Here is a 15,955-nt window from a genome sequence, read left to right as displayed (position 1 = left end):
TATTAGCAGAAACAGGGGGAAGCGCCCTTGGAGTCCAGGTACCAGCTGGAAAAGGGCTTGGCAGTCTCAAGGGACTGTTGGAGGCCGGGGCCACCTCAAAACACCCCCAGCTTCGTGCCATTCTTTGAAAATAAAGAGGAGGGCACAAGCCTGCAGCTCTTCCAGTGGCCTTCCCGGCACAGCCAGGTGCTTCTTCCTATGAGGATACGGCACCATCTGGATCTCCGGTGGTCACAGCCATGGCCGGTGTCAGGGCCAGTGCCGGTGCTGGGAGGTCAGATCAGCTGCCACGGAGTGGGGAGTGCGAGTGTGACTGGGAAGAGCCTGCGCTGCTCAGCGATGGGGTCGTCTTCTGCTTCCTGACACCAGCACCTGTCCTGCAAGAGCAGCATTCCTTAACTCCAAGGATCATCCCAGGGGGACACACAGTCCACCAACCCTGAGTCCACAGACCCTGAACCCCCGCAGTTTCTGCACAGAGCAATGGCCTGCGTTCACTTCTCCAGCGTGGAGAGGGATATCTGACCCCAGCTGAGGGGCCAGCCCCCATTCCAAGGCTCTTCCCAGCAGGTTCCCACCCCTGCACTGTTGGGGACCTCTCCAGGGAGGCCACCCCTTGTCTTGCTGCCCCTGCACTCTGCATCCCCCCAGCTCTTACCTGGTGGCCAGCACAGGGTCACCAGCTGGGCTGCCCCTCGCTGAGGTTGATCTGCTCCAGGATCTGGCTGTACCTCCGGGTCAGGGCGTTGGTGTCCCTGGTGAGGTGGGTGAGGACCTGCTGCAAACCACTCAGGTGGTGGGACAGGCGCTCCTCCAGCTGGGCGTCCCCGGCCTCGTTGCTGTCCGAGGATGCGTCCATGTCGGTGTCGGCACCGGTCGGGCTCTGGTCACTGACAGAGGCCAGGCCTTTCTCCACCATGGGCTTGATGGCCTTGAGGAGCTGGTAGCGCTCGTAGAGGTCCGTGTGGCTCTCGGCGTCTGGGGCTGCCCCCTCCTGCTGCGGGAAGACCCCTCGGAGCAGGCTGGGGAACATCACCTCCTGCTCCATCTTCTGGGTGGCTGAGAAGTACTGCTCCATGGCCCCTCTCCTACAGCTCTGGCAGTGCTGCTCTGGGCTCTTCTCAGAGTGCCACCTGCTCCCTGTCCCTGCTGGGGCCTTTTTATGCAGTGCTGGGACCTGTCCCTCCTCTGCTGTGCCCTGCTGTCCTCCCCTGCCAGCCCTGGTTGGCCTGGATGGCCTTGGGGTTGGGCTTGGCTCCAGCCCAGCTGGGGCCCGGCCATGCCATGTCCCTGGCTCTGCAATCTGTCCTGGCCCAGCCTCCCCGTGGCCTTCGCCCGAGCTGGCCGGGGGTCCCGCTGCCTCCCCATGCCAGGAACTACGGGGCTGTAGCCAGGAGGAGAGGTGCCCAGGGTCTCTCCCATCCTATACTATCTCAATCCTCCAACACATTCAGTTCTGGGCCCTGTGGGAGTGGGTCCAGCTCCTGCCCCACGGTGTGGGCAGGCTGCAGGGGACCGTCATCTCCCCTCATCCTGGCTGCCATGCGCTCAGGACATGAACACTCCAGGGACATTGAGCAACCCCTTTTGCAGACATATGGAAATCTCGCTGGAAATACACTGGGACATGGGTGTCTGGGCAGAGTGGAGCCTGCTGGCATGCAGAGATTGGGGTCCCCAGAAACATCCCCTTGCCCCGGCCCCTCCCCGTGAGCTCGGCTGGGATGTGGACAGGGACAGGGACCTGGCTCTCTGAGTGTAACTCCTGTGGCAGCAGCAGCACAGAGCCATTGCTGCCCCCAGGGGACTGTGGACATGGGTCCCCTGCCTCTGTCCCCATCTTGGGAGGGCAAAAGCCACAGCCAGAGCACCAGCCAGCATTGCCTGCCCCCGCATGTCCCTGTGGCATGTGGCAATCAGGGTAGATGGTTCTGTCTGGGGAAAGGCTGTGGGGTACCTCGGGCTGAGCTGAACTGGGGTACCCAGCCCTGGTTTGGGCCCCAAGGAAGCTGCTGCAGACCACCAGGGCCCCCGGGAGCTGCACTGAGATCCTCAGGTCTCTGCTGCCAAAGACCCCCAGATCCGGGCAAGCCTACCCCTGACCTGCCACTCCCCCGGGCATCCCCACCCCAGCCCCAGCTCAGAGGGCGGCCCGTGCCACCACATGTGTCCCCAAGTGTCCCTGTATCATCCCTGGCACATCCTCCTGTCTTATCCCTCTGCGGCACCAGGGGAAAAGAGTGTGGCACCATGCTCAGCACGTGGAGCACCAGGGGAAAGAGGGAAGAGAGGCACAGTCGGAGTGCTAGCAGCTGCCTTGCCAGGTCACCATGACATGCAATGGAGCCCTGCTCTCCCGCAGGTGGCTGAACACCTGAGTGCCTGTGGGAAGTGCTGAATGAATTCCTTCTTCTGCTTTGCTTACTTGTGCAGCTTTTGCTTTGCCTATTAAACTGTCTTTATCTCTACCCACGAGTTTACTTTTCTTACCCTCCCGATTCTCTATCCCATCCCACCTGGGCAGGAGTGACAGAGCAGCTGAGTGGGACTGAGTTGCCAGTGCGGGTCAAACCGTGATACCCACAGTGAAGCTCCAGGCTCTGGGCAGGTGTGTCCCACCCCCAGCCCACCCTGCGGGGACACTGTGATGTCCCTGCACCTCCAGGAAGCTCCATGGTGGCCCAGAAGTCCCAAGAGCGTGGAGCTGGCAGTGTGTGCACACACCTCAGTGCAGCCCCACTGGGCCCCACTGCAGGACACCCAGGGATGCCACGGGCACCCAGAAGGGGAGAAGAGGAGCCGTGGGTTCAGGTCTGAGGGGGAGAGGGCAGGTGGCAGAATGGGCACCTGGCTGGGGTATGAGGGGACAGCGGGAGAGCTGCCAACACTGAGGGTTGCAAAAGGGATGAAGGACCCTGCGGTCTTTCCCAAAATAGAACCATTTCCTCCAATTGCCACACACTGCAAGATAAGAGGGGACAGGAATTGTGGCCATCGACCAGCCCCAGCCTCTGCTCCAGAATGGCAGTACTGGAGTGATGTGGGCAATGATAACTTGCATGCAGCCAAGCACTCCCAGTGAGATGTGTCCACACTGGTGTCTGCTGCCCTGTTCGGCTGGCAGTCATGGACAGAGATTGCTCAATGTCCCTGGAGTGTTCACATCCTGAGCACATGGCAGCAAGGAGTGGGGGAGGTGATGGTCCCCAGCAGAACTGCCGCCTGCAGCCTGGCCACACCTGGGAGCAGGAGGTGGAACCACTCCCACAGGTCCCCAAAACTGAACATGTTTGAAGGTTGAGATAGTATAGGAAAGGATAGGAGAGAAGCCAGGGACCTCTCCTCCTTGCCACCCCTGGCTCTTGGCCCAGCCTCTCTGTGGCCATGGCCTGAACCCACCATCACCCCCAGTACCACCATTCTGGAGCAGAGGCTGGGGCTGGTCGATGGCCACAATTCCTGTCCCCTCTTATCTTGCAGTGTGTGGCAATTGGAGGAAATGGTTCTATTTTGGGAAAGACCGCAGGGTCCTTCATCCCTTTTGCAACCCTCAGTGTTGGCAGCTCTCCCGCTGTCCCCTCATACCCCAGCCAGGTGCCCATTCTGCCACCTGCCCTCTCCCCCTCAGACCTGAACCCACGGCTCCTCTTCTCCCCTTCTGGGTGCCCGTGGCATCCCTGGGTGTCCTGCAGTGGGGCCCAGTGGGGCTGCACTGAGGTGTGTGCACACACTGCCAGCTCCACGCTCTTGGGACTTCTGGGCCACCATGGAGCTTCCTGGAGGTGCAGGGACATCACAGTGTCCCCGCAGGGTGGGCTGGGGGTGGGACACACCTGCCCAGAGCCTGGAGCTTCACTGTGGGTATCACGGTTTGACCCGCACTGGCAACTCAGTCCCACTCAGCTGCTCTGTCACTCCTGCCCAGGTGGGATGGGATAGAGAATCGGGAGGGTAAGAAAAGTAAACTCGTGGGTAGAGATAAAGACAGTTTAATAGGCAAAGCAAAAGCTGCACAAGTAAGCAAAGCAGAAGAAGGAATTCATTCAGCACTTCCCACAGGCACTCAGGTGTTCAGCCACCTGCGGGAGAGCAGGGCTCCATTGCATGTCATGGTGACCTGGCAAGGCAGCTGCTAGCACTCCGACTGTGCCTCTCTTCCCTCTTTCCCCTGGTGCTCCACGTGCTGAGCATGGTGCCACACTCTTTTCCCCTGGTGCCGCAGAGGGATAAGACAGGAGGATGTGCCAGGGATGATACAGGGACACTTGGGGACACATGTGGTGGCACGGGCCGCCCTCTGAGCTGGGGCTGGGGTGGGGATGCCCGGGGGAGTGGCAGGTCAGGGGTAGGCTTGCCCGGATCTGGGGGTCTTTGGCAGCAGAGACCTGAGGATCTCAGTGCAGCTCCCGGGGGCCCTGGTGGTCTGCAGCAGCTTCCTTGGGGCCCAAACCAGGGCTGGGTACCCCAGTTCAGCTCAGCCCGAGGTACCCCACAGCCTTTCCCCAGACAGAACCATCTACCCTGATTGCCACATGCCACAGGGACATGCGGGGGCAGGCAATGCTGGCTGGTGCTCTGGCTGTGGCTTTTGCCCTCCCAAGATGGGGACAGAGGCAGGGGACCCATGTCCACAGTCCCCTGGGGGCAGCAATGGCTCTGTGCTGCTGCTGCCACAGGAGTTACACTCAGAGAGCCAGGTCCCTGTCCCTGTCCACATCCCAGCCGAGCTCACGGGGAGGGGCCGGGGCAAGGGGATGTTTCTGGGGACCCCAATCTCTGCATGCCAGCAGGCTCCACTCTGCCCAGACACCCATGTCCCAGTGTATTTCCAGCGAGATTTCCATATGTCTGCAAAAGGGGTTGCTCAATGTCCCTGGAGTGTTCATGTCCTGAGCGCATGGCAGCCAGGATGAGGGGAGATGACGGTCCCCTGCAGCCTGCCCACACCGTGGGGCAGGAGCTGGACCCACTCCCACAGGGCCCAGAACTGAATGTGTTGGAGGATTGAGATAGTATAGGATGGGAGAGACCCTGGGCACCTCTCCTCCTGGCTACAGCCCCGTAGTTCCTGGCATGGGGAGGCAGCGGGACCCCCGGCCAGCTCGGGCGAAGGCCACGGGGAGGCTGGGCCAGGACAGATTGCAGAGCCAGGGACATGGCATGGCCGGGCCCCAGCTGGGCTGGAGCCAAGCCCAACCCCAAGGCCATCCAGGCCAACCAGGGCTGGCAGGGGAGGACAGCAGGGCACAGCAGAGGAGGGACAGGTCCCAGCACTGCATAAAAAGGCCCCAGCAGGGACAGGGAGCAGGTGGCACTCTGAGAAGAGCCCAGAGCAGCACTGCCAGAGCTGTAGGAGAGGGGCCATGGAGCAGTACTTCTCAGCCACCCAGAAGATGGAGCAGGAGGTGATGTTCCCCAGCCTGCTCCGAGGGGTCTTCCCGCAGCAGGAGGGGGCAGCCCCAGACGCCGAGAGCCACACGGACCTCTACGAGCGCTACCAGCTCCTCAAGGCCATCAAGCCCATGGTGGAGAAAGGCCTGGCCTCTGTCAGTGACCAGAGCCCGACCGGTGCCGACACCGACATGGACGCATCCTCGGACAGCAACGAGGCCGGGGACGCCCAGCTGGAGGAGCGCCTGTCCCACCACCTGAGTGGTTTGCAGCAGGTCCTCACCCACCTCACCAGGGACACCAACGCCCTGACCCGGAGGTACAGCCAGATCCTGGAGCAGATCAACCTCAGCGAGGGGCAGCCCAGCTGGTGACCCTGTGCTGGCCACCAGGTAAGAGCTGGGGGGATGCAGAGTGCAGGGGCAGCAAGACAAGGGGTGGCCTCCCTGGAGAGGTCCCCAACAGTGCAGGGGTGGGAACCTGCTGGGAAGAGCCTTGGAATGGGGGCTGGCCCCTCAGCTGGGGTCAGATATCCCTCTCCACGCTGGAGAAGTGAACGCAGGCCATTGCTCTGTGCAGAAACTGCGGGGGTTCAGGGTCTGTGGACTCAGGGTTGGTGGACTGTGTGTCCCCCTGGGATGATCCTTGGAGTTAAGGAATGCTGCTCTTGCAGGACAGGTGCTGGTGTCAGGAAGCAGAAGACGACCCCATCGCTGAGCAGCGCAGGCTCTTCCCAGTCACACTCGCACTCCCCACTCCGTGGCAGCTGATCTGACCTCCCAGCACCGGCACTGGCCCTGACACCGGCCATGGCTGTGACCACCGGAGATCCAGATGGTGCCGTATCCTCATAGGAAGAAGCACCTGGCTGTGCCGGGAAGGCCATTGGAAGAGCTGCAGGCTCGTGCCCTCCTCTTTATTTTCAAAGAATGGCACGAAGCTGGGGGTGTTTTGAGGTGGCCCCGGCCTCCACCAGTCCCTTGAGACTGCCAAGCCCTTTTCCAGCTGGTACCTGGACTCCAAGGGCGCTTCCCCCTGTTTCTGCTAATAAAAGAAGCCCTGTGAAGCCGTTGTCAGTGTGGTGCTTTCACTCATGGAGTGCCCCAGAGCGGGGCAGGGGGACACTGGCTCTGTGGGGAGGGAACTTCCCAGGACAGTAACGGGGAATTAGAAAGGGACAAAGAATCCCAAAGTCATGGGATGGTTTGGGTTGGAAGGGATCTTCAGAGACCACCTAGTGCAATGCCGTCCTGTGTGCTGGGACATCTTGCACCAGAGCAGGTAGCTCAGAGCTGTGTCCAACCACATTGGAGATTCCCATCTCCTCTCACCTGATCAGGCTATTTCTCCCAGCTGCTGAGACCACTCTGGCTTTGGCTTGTCCTGCCCGAGTGTGGGCAGCGGGGACAGGGTCTCCAGCCAGCTGTGGCTGAGTGAGCAGCTGAGGGGACTGGGGACTCTGGAGGAGGCAGCTGAGCCAGACCCAGAGGTGCCCCACATCTGAAAGGGTCCTGGTCAGGTTCAACGGAGGACAAGGACAGTTCTGAGGGGTTTGGGGCAGTCAGAGCCATGGGAGATGTGTCAGCAGGAGCTACTGGGGACAACAGGGGGTCATTTGGAGACACATGAGGTGACGTTTCCCCCCTCCTGAGCCATGGCTTGGGATGGGCTCCCCAGGAGGATGGTGGCTCGCGGGGCAGGCTTGCCCAAACACCAGTTCCGTGGCCACAGAGACCCAAGGAGCTCGTTGCACCAGCACCCAGAAGTGCTGCTTTTCTAGGAAAGCAGCTGCCAATCAGCAAGTTCCCCACATGAGGGCAAACACAGTTCCCTGCAGCCAGAGAGGATTTCGGAGCTGATCTGCTCTCTGTGTCCGTCCTCAGCTTCGGCAGAGTCGCAGCCTTGCCTCATCCAGAGAAAATGGAGCATGAGGGGCATGTTGGGAGAGACCTGGGCCATCCCCATGGCAATGCCACCTCTGGCTGGGCCTTGATGGAGCTCTGCCTTTGGAGCTCTTCTGCCTCCATGCTGATTGCAGAGCCAGTGTTGAACTACAAGGAATGGGTGGGCACTGGTTCCCAGTGAGGTGAGGACCACGGAGGTGGTGATGTCCCTCTGGTGGTTTTCCTGGTTGGAGCTCAAGGATGGGACCTGTGTCCCCTGGAGAACAGGGCTGGCTGTGCTGGTTTCGGCTGGGGTAGTGATGATTTTCTTCCCCGTGGCTGGCATGGGGCGGTGTGTTGGATTTGTGCTGAACACAGGGCTGATAATGCAGAGATGTTTTGGTTATTGCTGAGCAGGGCTTGCACAGAGCCAAGGCCATTGCTGCTTTCTGCACTGCCACGCTGGTGAGGGGACTGGGGTGCATGGGAACCTGGGAGGAGTCACGGGTGGGATAACTGATCCCAACTGACCCAGGGGATATTCCAGACCATATGACATCATGCTCAGTATATAAGGTGGGGGGAAGAAGGAAGAAGTGAGCCACGCTTGGAGTGGTGGCCTTTGTCTCCCCAGGTCACCGTTACCTGTGATGGAGCCCTGCAATCCTGGGGACTGCTGAACACCCACCTGCCCGTGGGAAGTGGTGAATGAATTCCTTGTTTTGCTCTGTTGGCATACATGGCTTTTGCTTTCCCTATTAAATTGGTTTTATTTCAGCCCACGTGTTTTCTCGTTCTTCCCCTTGATTCTGTCTCTGATCCCGCTGGCGGGGCAGTGAGCGAGTGGCTGTGTGGGCCTTGGGGGCTGGCTGGGGTTAAGCCCACCAGTGTCACAGCGGGGACAGCCTGCAGTCACCTGCAGCGATGGCTTTGGGCTTGGGCAGCGTGCTCAGCGGCTGCAGAGGCTCGTGGTGCCCCAGGGAAGCGTCACAGCAGGACACGGGGTGAGTGCTGACCACGGCTGCTGAACGTGGCCAGTGGGAGATACAGGATGCCCCCAAAGGTCTGTGACCTGGGACAGCTGGAAGGGCTTGCTGACGTGTTGTGGGCCGCTTGCATCCCCCCAGGAGCCGTGGGTCTCTCTGAGAGCCGCTGTCCCTGCAGCTGGCTCCGAGCCCGGTGTGTCACAGGAACCTTCTGCCTGCTCCGATTGCAGGGCATTGCATCACGCTGCCCCAGGGGCTGCGTCAAGGCCTGACGGTGCCCTGCTGCTGGCCACCGCTGCTGGCCAAAGCTGATAAGAGGTTAGATGGCCACAGAAGACTTCTTTGTCCTGGGATAACTCAGCGCTGGTCCCAGTGGGATGCTGGCAGACAGAGCAGATCAGGCGTCTCCGGTGTGGCAGGGGGTGCTGGCTCTGCACTGCCCTGGACAGGCTCCCAGGGCATCCGCACTGTTGCCTGCCACCACGGGGAAAGGGTATTTCCTTTCACTCTGTTGAAGCAAATCAGGGTGGCAGCACTTCTTTTAAATCTGTTTAGGGACTTCATATCCATCAGAGAGCAGTGACCTGGCACAGGGGCTCAGTGTGAGGCAGACAAGAGATAAAGCACAGTTTTCACCCAAAATGTTGGATGAGTATGAAACCCCAAATTCCCTTCTCTAACCAGTCCCAAGATGTCCTAATCACACAACCTCCCCACCCCCAACAATGGGGGGGCTGCCACTACCCCTCCCCTCCCAAAGGGCAGGATCCCTGCCTGTACACCTTTCAATTTGTGGGGTGCTCGGGCCTTATCTCTGCCCCCCGCTGCTGCTACTGCCTTCCTGGGCAGATGCTGGGGGAAAGCACCCCACACATTCACACCTGCTCACCCCTGATCTGGCTCTGTGGTCAGGCAACTTGGCTGAAAGTGAGCCAGAAAGGTGTCCTCAGGGCAAAGGCAGTGAAGGGAGGGGATTCTTCCCTTCTGCTCAGCCCTGGTGTGGCCTCACCTGGAGTTCTGTGTCCAGTTCTGGGCTTTCTGGTACAAGAGAGACATGGACATACTGGAGAGAGTCCAGTGAAGGACCATAAAGGTGATAGAGGAGCAGGAGTATCTCTCATATGAGGAAAGGCTGGGAGAGCTGGTGGTGTTCAGACTCGGGAAGAGAAGGCTGAGAAGGATCTGATCAGTGTTTGTAAAGATGTGAGGGAGGTCAAGGGCTGAATTCAGAATCTTCCCACTAGTGTTCAGTGACAGGACAGGAAGTGAGTGATGGGCACAAACTGAAACACAAAAAAAAAATCCCATCTAAACATGAGAAAACCTTTATTTTTCTCCTAAAACTGAAGGTGCTCGAACATTGTCACAGACTACCCAGAAAGGTGGTGGAGTCTCCATTCTCAGAGATATCCAATATCCATGGTCCCATTGTTGACCTTGCTTGAGCAGTTGTTGAAGCAGATAATCTCCAGAGGTGCCTTCCATCCTCTCCAGCACTGACTCTGGCTCTGTCCCTGCCTCATGCCCCTTGTGCTGTCAGCCCAGGAGCTGGCTGCAGGCTGCTCACAGCAGCTGACCAGGAGGATGCCCTCCCAGGCCTGGGTGGAAGCTGGAATACTGGGAGGGCTGCTTTGGGCTGGGTCCCACAGTCTCTGACTCCTGTCACTCTCCCTCCAAAGACACTCCTTCAGACTTGGAACTTTCATGTTTCTCCTCAGGCTGACAACTTCTGAATTTTAAAAGTACCTTCTCTAACTCCCTAGTCACTTTTAAATCCTACTGCTGGTCATATTACTCCTTTAATAAGCAGTTTGGGGCAAGCACCCTTCAGACAAGTATCACCTGTTCATTATCACCTTCTTTTAGCAGGGCTCTCTAGGCCAGTTGCCATGGCTGGGCTGGGTGAGACTGCCAGCACAGAAGAAGGTGGGTTTTCAGGCAGAGCACATGGGAGACCCCCTCTCTGGATAAACCCATCACTTGTTCTCCATCCCCACTCCTCAAAACTGCCCAGATCAAAGCAGCTTTCCCATGGTGCTGCCTGCAACCTGTCTGCCCTGGGGGAAAGGGCTGGACTCACCATCCTGGGCCTCCAGGAGTGGTAGGGATGGTGGTGACAGGGCAGGATGGAAAAGTACCTGACAGACCCCAGGCACCTCCTCACCAGCCCACTCAGAGCACGGGGAGGCGGTGGGACCTTTGGCCAGCTCGGGCGAAGGCCACAGGGAGGCTCAGAAGAGGCTGCACAGAGCCAGGGACATGGCATGGCCGGGCCCCAGCTGGGCTGGAGCCAAGCCCAACCCCAAGGCCATCCAGGCCAACCAGGGCTGGCAGGGGAGGACAGCAGGGCACAGCAGAGGAGGGACAGGTCCCAGCACTGCATAAAAAGGCCCCAGCAGGGACAGGGAGCAGGTGGCACTCCGAGAAGAGCCCAGAGCAGCACTGCCAGAGCTGTAGGAGAGGGGCCATGGAGCAGTACTTCTCAGCCACCCAGAAGATGGAGCAGGAGGTGATGTTCCCCAGCCTGCTCCGAGGGGTCTTCCCGCAGCAGGAGGGGGCAGCCCCAGACGCCGAGAGCCACACGGACCTCTACGAGCGCTACCAGCTCCTCAAGGCCATCAAGCCCATGGTGGAGAAAGGCCTGGCCTCTGTCAGTGACCAGAGCCTGACCGGTGCCGACACCAACACAGCCTTAGATGAGGGTGCAGACAGCAATCTGGAAGAGCGCCTCTCCCATCATGTCAATGGATTGCAGCAAGTTCTGACAGACCTCACCAAAAACACCAAAGCCCTGACCCGGAGGTACAGCCAGATCCTGGAGCAGATCAACCTCAGTGAAGATCAGTCCAGCTCTTGAGCCTGCACTTCCCATCTCTGAGGTAAGAGCTTGGGGACATGCAGTGCCAAGGAAGAGCTGGCTGGGGCATGACATACTTTGTCCTCATGCCCCATCAGCTGTGTGGTGTTATAATGTTTGCATCACACCCCCAAATCCCAGGAGTTCTGAGTTTGCATTTCACTGCTCAACAGAAGCATCCTCCTGGATTTGTTTTTCTCAGTTGCCACTGGTGCAAGCTGTGTCAGTAACAAAGGCAACTCTGTGAGCTCCACACTGTCCCCAAGACTCCCCAGTTTGCAGCATTAGGAAATGTCTTTCTGCTGCTGGCCAGACACAAAAGATCCCAGGGACAAAAGGGATGAGTGGTTGAAGGACCCTGAACTTTGGACTCCAGGAGCTGCCAGACACTGGTGCTCTGGCTATTTCTCTTTTTTCTCTGATGGAAAATGCAACAGTCATTTTTAGGGAGGAGTTTGGCACTTCCAGGTCTCCAAATATCTAACTGACACACCACCTGCAAACAGCTCAGACACTTCAATCCCACAGCCTGAAAAGCAAACCCATTCTCTATGCTGGTGGGACTTTCATCCCTGAGGCCCCTGGGGAGACATCCCCACGATCCATCAGAGATGGGGCTCATGGCCAAGGTCCTTGTAGTGAAATGGAGAGCGTAGAAAAATGACAGCAACAACAGAGGGCATTAACGGGACTTTACACTTATTTAAGAAGACACCCAGACAGGAATGAGGACATCCTGACCAAACCCTCTGCATTATCCCCACAGGGTTCTGCTGTCCAAGCCCAGCGGCACTTCTTCTCCTGCGCCAGGTCCCACTGAGGAGCGTCCTTCGTGAGCAGCGCAGAGCGTGGCCGTCTGCCTGCCGGGTGCCATCTCACTCGTCCCGCGGCCGATCCTGCCGGCAAGCTTCCTGCTTCGTTTCACCCCTGTCCCAGGGGGATTTCGGCAGGACAGAAATGAGTGGTTTGTGTAGTTGCTTTGCAGAAGGCGTCTGTAACTTTGAAGCGATGCTTTTCTGTGTGTGCCTAAACCCCTCCAAACCGTTCTCTTTGTAATGTAAATGAAATGCAAAGCCTTGTGCAGAGGTGTCCTGTGTTTCCTACCAGCTGTCACTTCTGTCACTTCTGTAGAACTACCCTTCACATGTAGAACACCCAGCACATGAGGGTGAAGGACCTTGGCCACCAAGGCCAGGCTTCAGTGCAGGGAGACAAGCTGGGTTTCTTTGGCAGGGCTTTGAGATGAATGTTCCCCCAGCTCTCTGTCTCTCCCACCTTGCAAAACCTTGGTGTAATCCTGCCACCATTCTGTGCTTGGGGCTAGATCCCAACCTGCTCCCCAGCATACTTCCTTCCCTCCCACAACATCTCCTTCTCTCCTGGATTCCCAGCTTCTCAGTGCCCCAACCCTATCAGTACCTGCACATCCCATCCCTTGTCCTACACTCATCCAGCCCTTCATATCCAGCACCATGTCCTCTCCTGTGGACAACCTGTTGGAATCCTCACAAGCCCCAGCAAAACCTAGGTGGCAATTCTGCCTCCTCCCTGCTTAGCTGTGACACACTCCAGAGCTGGGAGCAGAGGAGGAGGTGGGAATGCTCAGCTGGGGTAGGAAGGCAGGACTTTGCTCACCTCTGATCCCTGTGAGCTGTGGGGAGACCAGGGGCAAAGCCCTCACTGGATGAGTAGGCAGGAGCTGCAAGCTCTTCACAGGCAGGTTGGAGCCTTCAGGACAGGCTGGGTCCCACCTCCAAGTGACTCCTTCCCTCCCAGACACACCATGCTTGGGAAGTCCTACTGACCTGGGCACTAGAGGGAGGTGTCCCATTGCCTGTTCAGAACATTTTAAAAAAACCTCAGCTGTTGAAATAGTGCTCCTTTGGCTGAACAAACACTGGTTCTCCATTAACTTTCCACTTCTGATTACAAAACTGGAGATCTCTGAGCATCTGTGGTGAGAGGAGGATTGTCACTATGCGCTACGTTGCAGGTCTGGTTGTGTTGTTTGTGTTGCTACATGTGCTCTTCGAATATGCTGTATCACAAAAGTGAAATAATATCCTTCAGACTGAAGTCAGAGACTCATCAGCTCTAAAAGTCTCCATCTAAAATGAACAGATATTCTGCAGATGGTATCCCTGTTTCTTCCATTCACCTGGAGGCAGCTCCATGCCTTGCTCGTGTGTTCATGTTAACCCCTTTGGTGGGGCCCTGATTGCTCAGCAGCAATTGAAGATCCACAGCACTGTAAAAGGAAGAAAAGAGCAGGAATTTCCTGCCTTGCTTTTATTTTAGTGAAACTCTAATTGCACAGAAAATAAAAGCGAAAAATTGTTCTGCTGTTTAACTGTGGAATGTACTGTGGCCAGCTCAGATCTCAGATACAATCCTTCAACCATCCAACCTGAGAAAGTGGGTGGGGCTGATAAATGGCTGGAAGGCACCAGTTAGGAATGCTGACAGTGTTTGCACATGGTATTTGATTTAGGAGTGGTTCTTGAACAGCTGAGTCTCTTAAAAAGAGGCTGCCAATTCAATATATTAAGGAAATAAATAATTTATAAATACTTTTATGGATAGTACTATTCTCCAAACTGATGCATAGTAACAGAATCATAGAGTGGTTTAGGTTGGAAGGGACCTTAAAGATCTTCTAGTTCCAAACCCCTGTGCCATGGGCAGGGATGCCACCCACTGGATCAGTTTCATCAGGTCCCCATGCAACCTGACCTTGAACAATTCCAGGGGTGGGGCAGCCATAACTTTTCTGGGCAACCTGTGCCAGTGCCTCATCACCCTCTGAGTAAATGTGTGTACCAGCACAGAGACATTCCAGCTCACTGTTACATACATATTTATACCATTTTCAAAAAACCACATATTCATTCCCCACAAAGCCACTGTCAAGTATTCTTCTTTGGTAAACCCAAATTTCTAAGCACTAATATTATTATTATGATTCATATTGGGGTTGCTCATCCAAGGCCCAGGCACAGGCTAATTCTTTCATGCAAAAATAGGGAAAGGATGGTCTCTGCCTGAAAGAGCTTATGGTCTTGGAAATATCCTTTTTACATCAAACAGAAACTGTGGGCAGAGGAACCAGACCAGTGTGTTTATCACACTGAAGGACCAGTCGTGGTTGGTGCAGCAGTAGAAGAGAGTTGTGGACATGAGCTGGCAACTATTCCTTTTGCTAAAGTGGTAAGGATTTCTGTTGCGGCATTGAAGGTTTGGCCTCAAATGCCATTAGTCACCCTTGATTATGATTTGGGGAAATCTCTCAGATGAGCAAGGTAAGCTCATCTACTGCCCTTCACCCTGCCCTGGTGAAAAGCTTGTGTGAGCAGAGAGGTGATGGCCTACCTGTCTATCCAGTTCTGCAGCTGCAGAAGGAAAGAGAAGCACCTCCAGCATCGAAGACGTGGTGGATGTGAACTCTGTCAGCTATATCCAGGATATTTTCTGAAACACCTCCATAAGCCAGCCCAAAGAATGGGATTTGCAGCACTTAGAAGTCCAGAACATGAAGACCTTCCAGGCCTCCCTGTTTTCCAGTATGCATTTATCTTTTAAAATTTATTTTAAGTCACAAAACTTGGTGTCCTAAGCAGACCCCACTGGTGCATCCAGCACTACCAATTCTGCTGGTCTGGCATAGGGAAAATTCATGCATTTGTATTCAAAGCAGCAGAGAGAACTCAGAGGTTCTCATTGAGGATCCCTCAGGATGCTTCAGAGAACCAGAAGCAAAATGCAAGATGGGTTTAATGACAGGTTTACCCAAATGCACAAAGCATTCAAAAGACTCTGGGCCCAGCTTTGACAGAGCCTTTCGTGAGGCCAGGCTTTTTTCTCAAGGGAAGGGAATGAGTCTAAATCGTAATTGTTTTTCCCTCTGTGCCTCAAGCTCCTGCTCAGATCAATGCTTCCTTCTGTGAGGATACAGATCCAGCAAAATCCCGGAGTATTCAAAAGCGACAAAGCTGGTGTCCATGAGCACAATGCAGATTTTGTGCAAATGATTTCCTTATACACCATGCTGTCAATTTTCATCATTAATATCTCTCCCCCAGGAAGATTTTTAGGAAGCGTTGTATTTGTCTGAGATTTTTCCTTTGGCTGCTGGTACAGCAACAAAAGAGAGTGAAGCAAGGTTGGTAGAGGAGGTAACACCTTTTATTACACCAACAGAAACTGGAAAAAATGGAAAAAAACCCCAAAACAAGCAAGTTGAAGCAGAATCTGACAGACATGGGAATGCCTCATGTGCCCTAAAGCATGGATAGTTTTATCCATCTGTATCAGGTGATCTAATAAAAGATATTGTCTCTCATTCCAAATGTTAAGTTACATCTCTGGACAATCATGCCCATGGCAATTTTGCCACCATAATGAAACAAAGACACAGAAGTGATGAGTGGCCTGAAGATAAATTTGAAAGCAACAGTGCACTTAGAATCACCTAGAATGAAGTAAAGGAGACCCTGCAGGGGTGTGGTCTGGTTCTGGAGAGGTTATTTAGGCTAGCTCTGATGTGATACTCTGCATTTAATAAATTAACACACAGAATCATCATAGAATCGCAGAATGGTTTGGATTGGGAAGAAACCTCAAAGATGATCTAGTTCCAATCCCCCCTCCATCATGAGTAGGGACACCTTCCACCAGACCAGGTTGCTCAAAGCCCCATTCAACCCAACCTTGAACATTTCCAGGGGTATCCACAGCTTCTCAACCTGTGCCACTGTCTCATCATTCTCACAGTAAAGAACTTCTCCCTTCCATCTAATCTAAATCGCTCCTCTTTTATCTTCAAGCTGTTCCCCCTTGTC

At 55.8% G+C, this 15,955-nt stretch overlaps 3 protein-coding genes across 3 annotated transcripts; 2 read left to right on the top strand and 1 right to left on the bottom strand.

Annotated features, from left to right (window-relative positions):
- LOC309571371 (mid1-interacting protein 1A-like) lies at positions 1-1,121 on the bottom strand. Its single transcript, XM_082278789.1, has 2 exons — positions 659-1,121; positions 1-377 (listed from the first exon to the last, which is right to left on the bottom strand). The coding sequence occupies exon 1, from the start codon at positions 1,076-1,078 to the stop codon at positions 677-679; it is 402 nt and encodes a 133-aa protein (XP_082134915.1). The 5' UTR covers positions 1,079-1,121; the 3' UTR covers positions 1-377; positions 659-676.
- A 4,199-nt stretch (positions 1,122-5,320) lies between these two features.
- Positions 5,321-6,351, top strand: LOC309571736 (mid1-interacting protein 1A-like). The gene is made up of 2 exons (XM_082279507.1): positions 5,321-5,783; positions 6,065-6,351. The coding sequence occupies exon 1, from the start codon at positions 5,364-5,366 to the stop codon at positions 5,763-5,765; it is 402 nt and encodes a 133-aa protein (XP_082135633.1). The 5' UTR covers positions 5,321-5,363; the 3' UTR covers positions 5,766-5,783; positions 6,065-6,351.
- Positions 6,352-10,691: 4,340 nt separating this feature from the next.
- LOC309571373 (mid1-interacting protein 1A-like) lies at positions 10,692-12,146 on the top strand. The gene is made up of 2 exons (XM_082278791.1): positions 10,692-11,139; positions 11,884-12,146. The coding sequence occupies exon 1, from the start codon at positions 10,728-10,730 to the stop codon at positions 11,115-11,117; it is 390 nt and encodes a 129-aa protein (XP_082134917.1). The 5' UTR covers positions 10,692-10,727; the 3' UTR covers positions 11,118-11,139; positions 11,884-12,146.
- The last annotated feature ends 3,809 nt before the right edge of the window (positions 12,147-15,955 follow it).

Source organism: Coloeus monedula (assembly GCF_965178545.1).
Source record: "Coloeus monedula genome assembly, chromosome: 3".
Classification (NCBI taxonomy): Eukaryota; Metazoa; Chordata; class Aves; order Passeriformes; family Corvidae; genus Coloeus; species Coloeus monedula.
The sequence above is the reverse complement of the archived record's forward strand: the minus strand, read 5'-3'. Positions and strand labels throughout refer to the sequence as shown.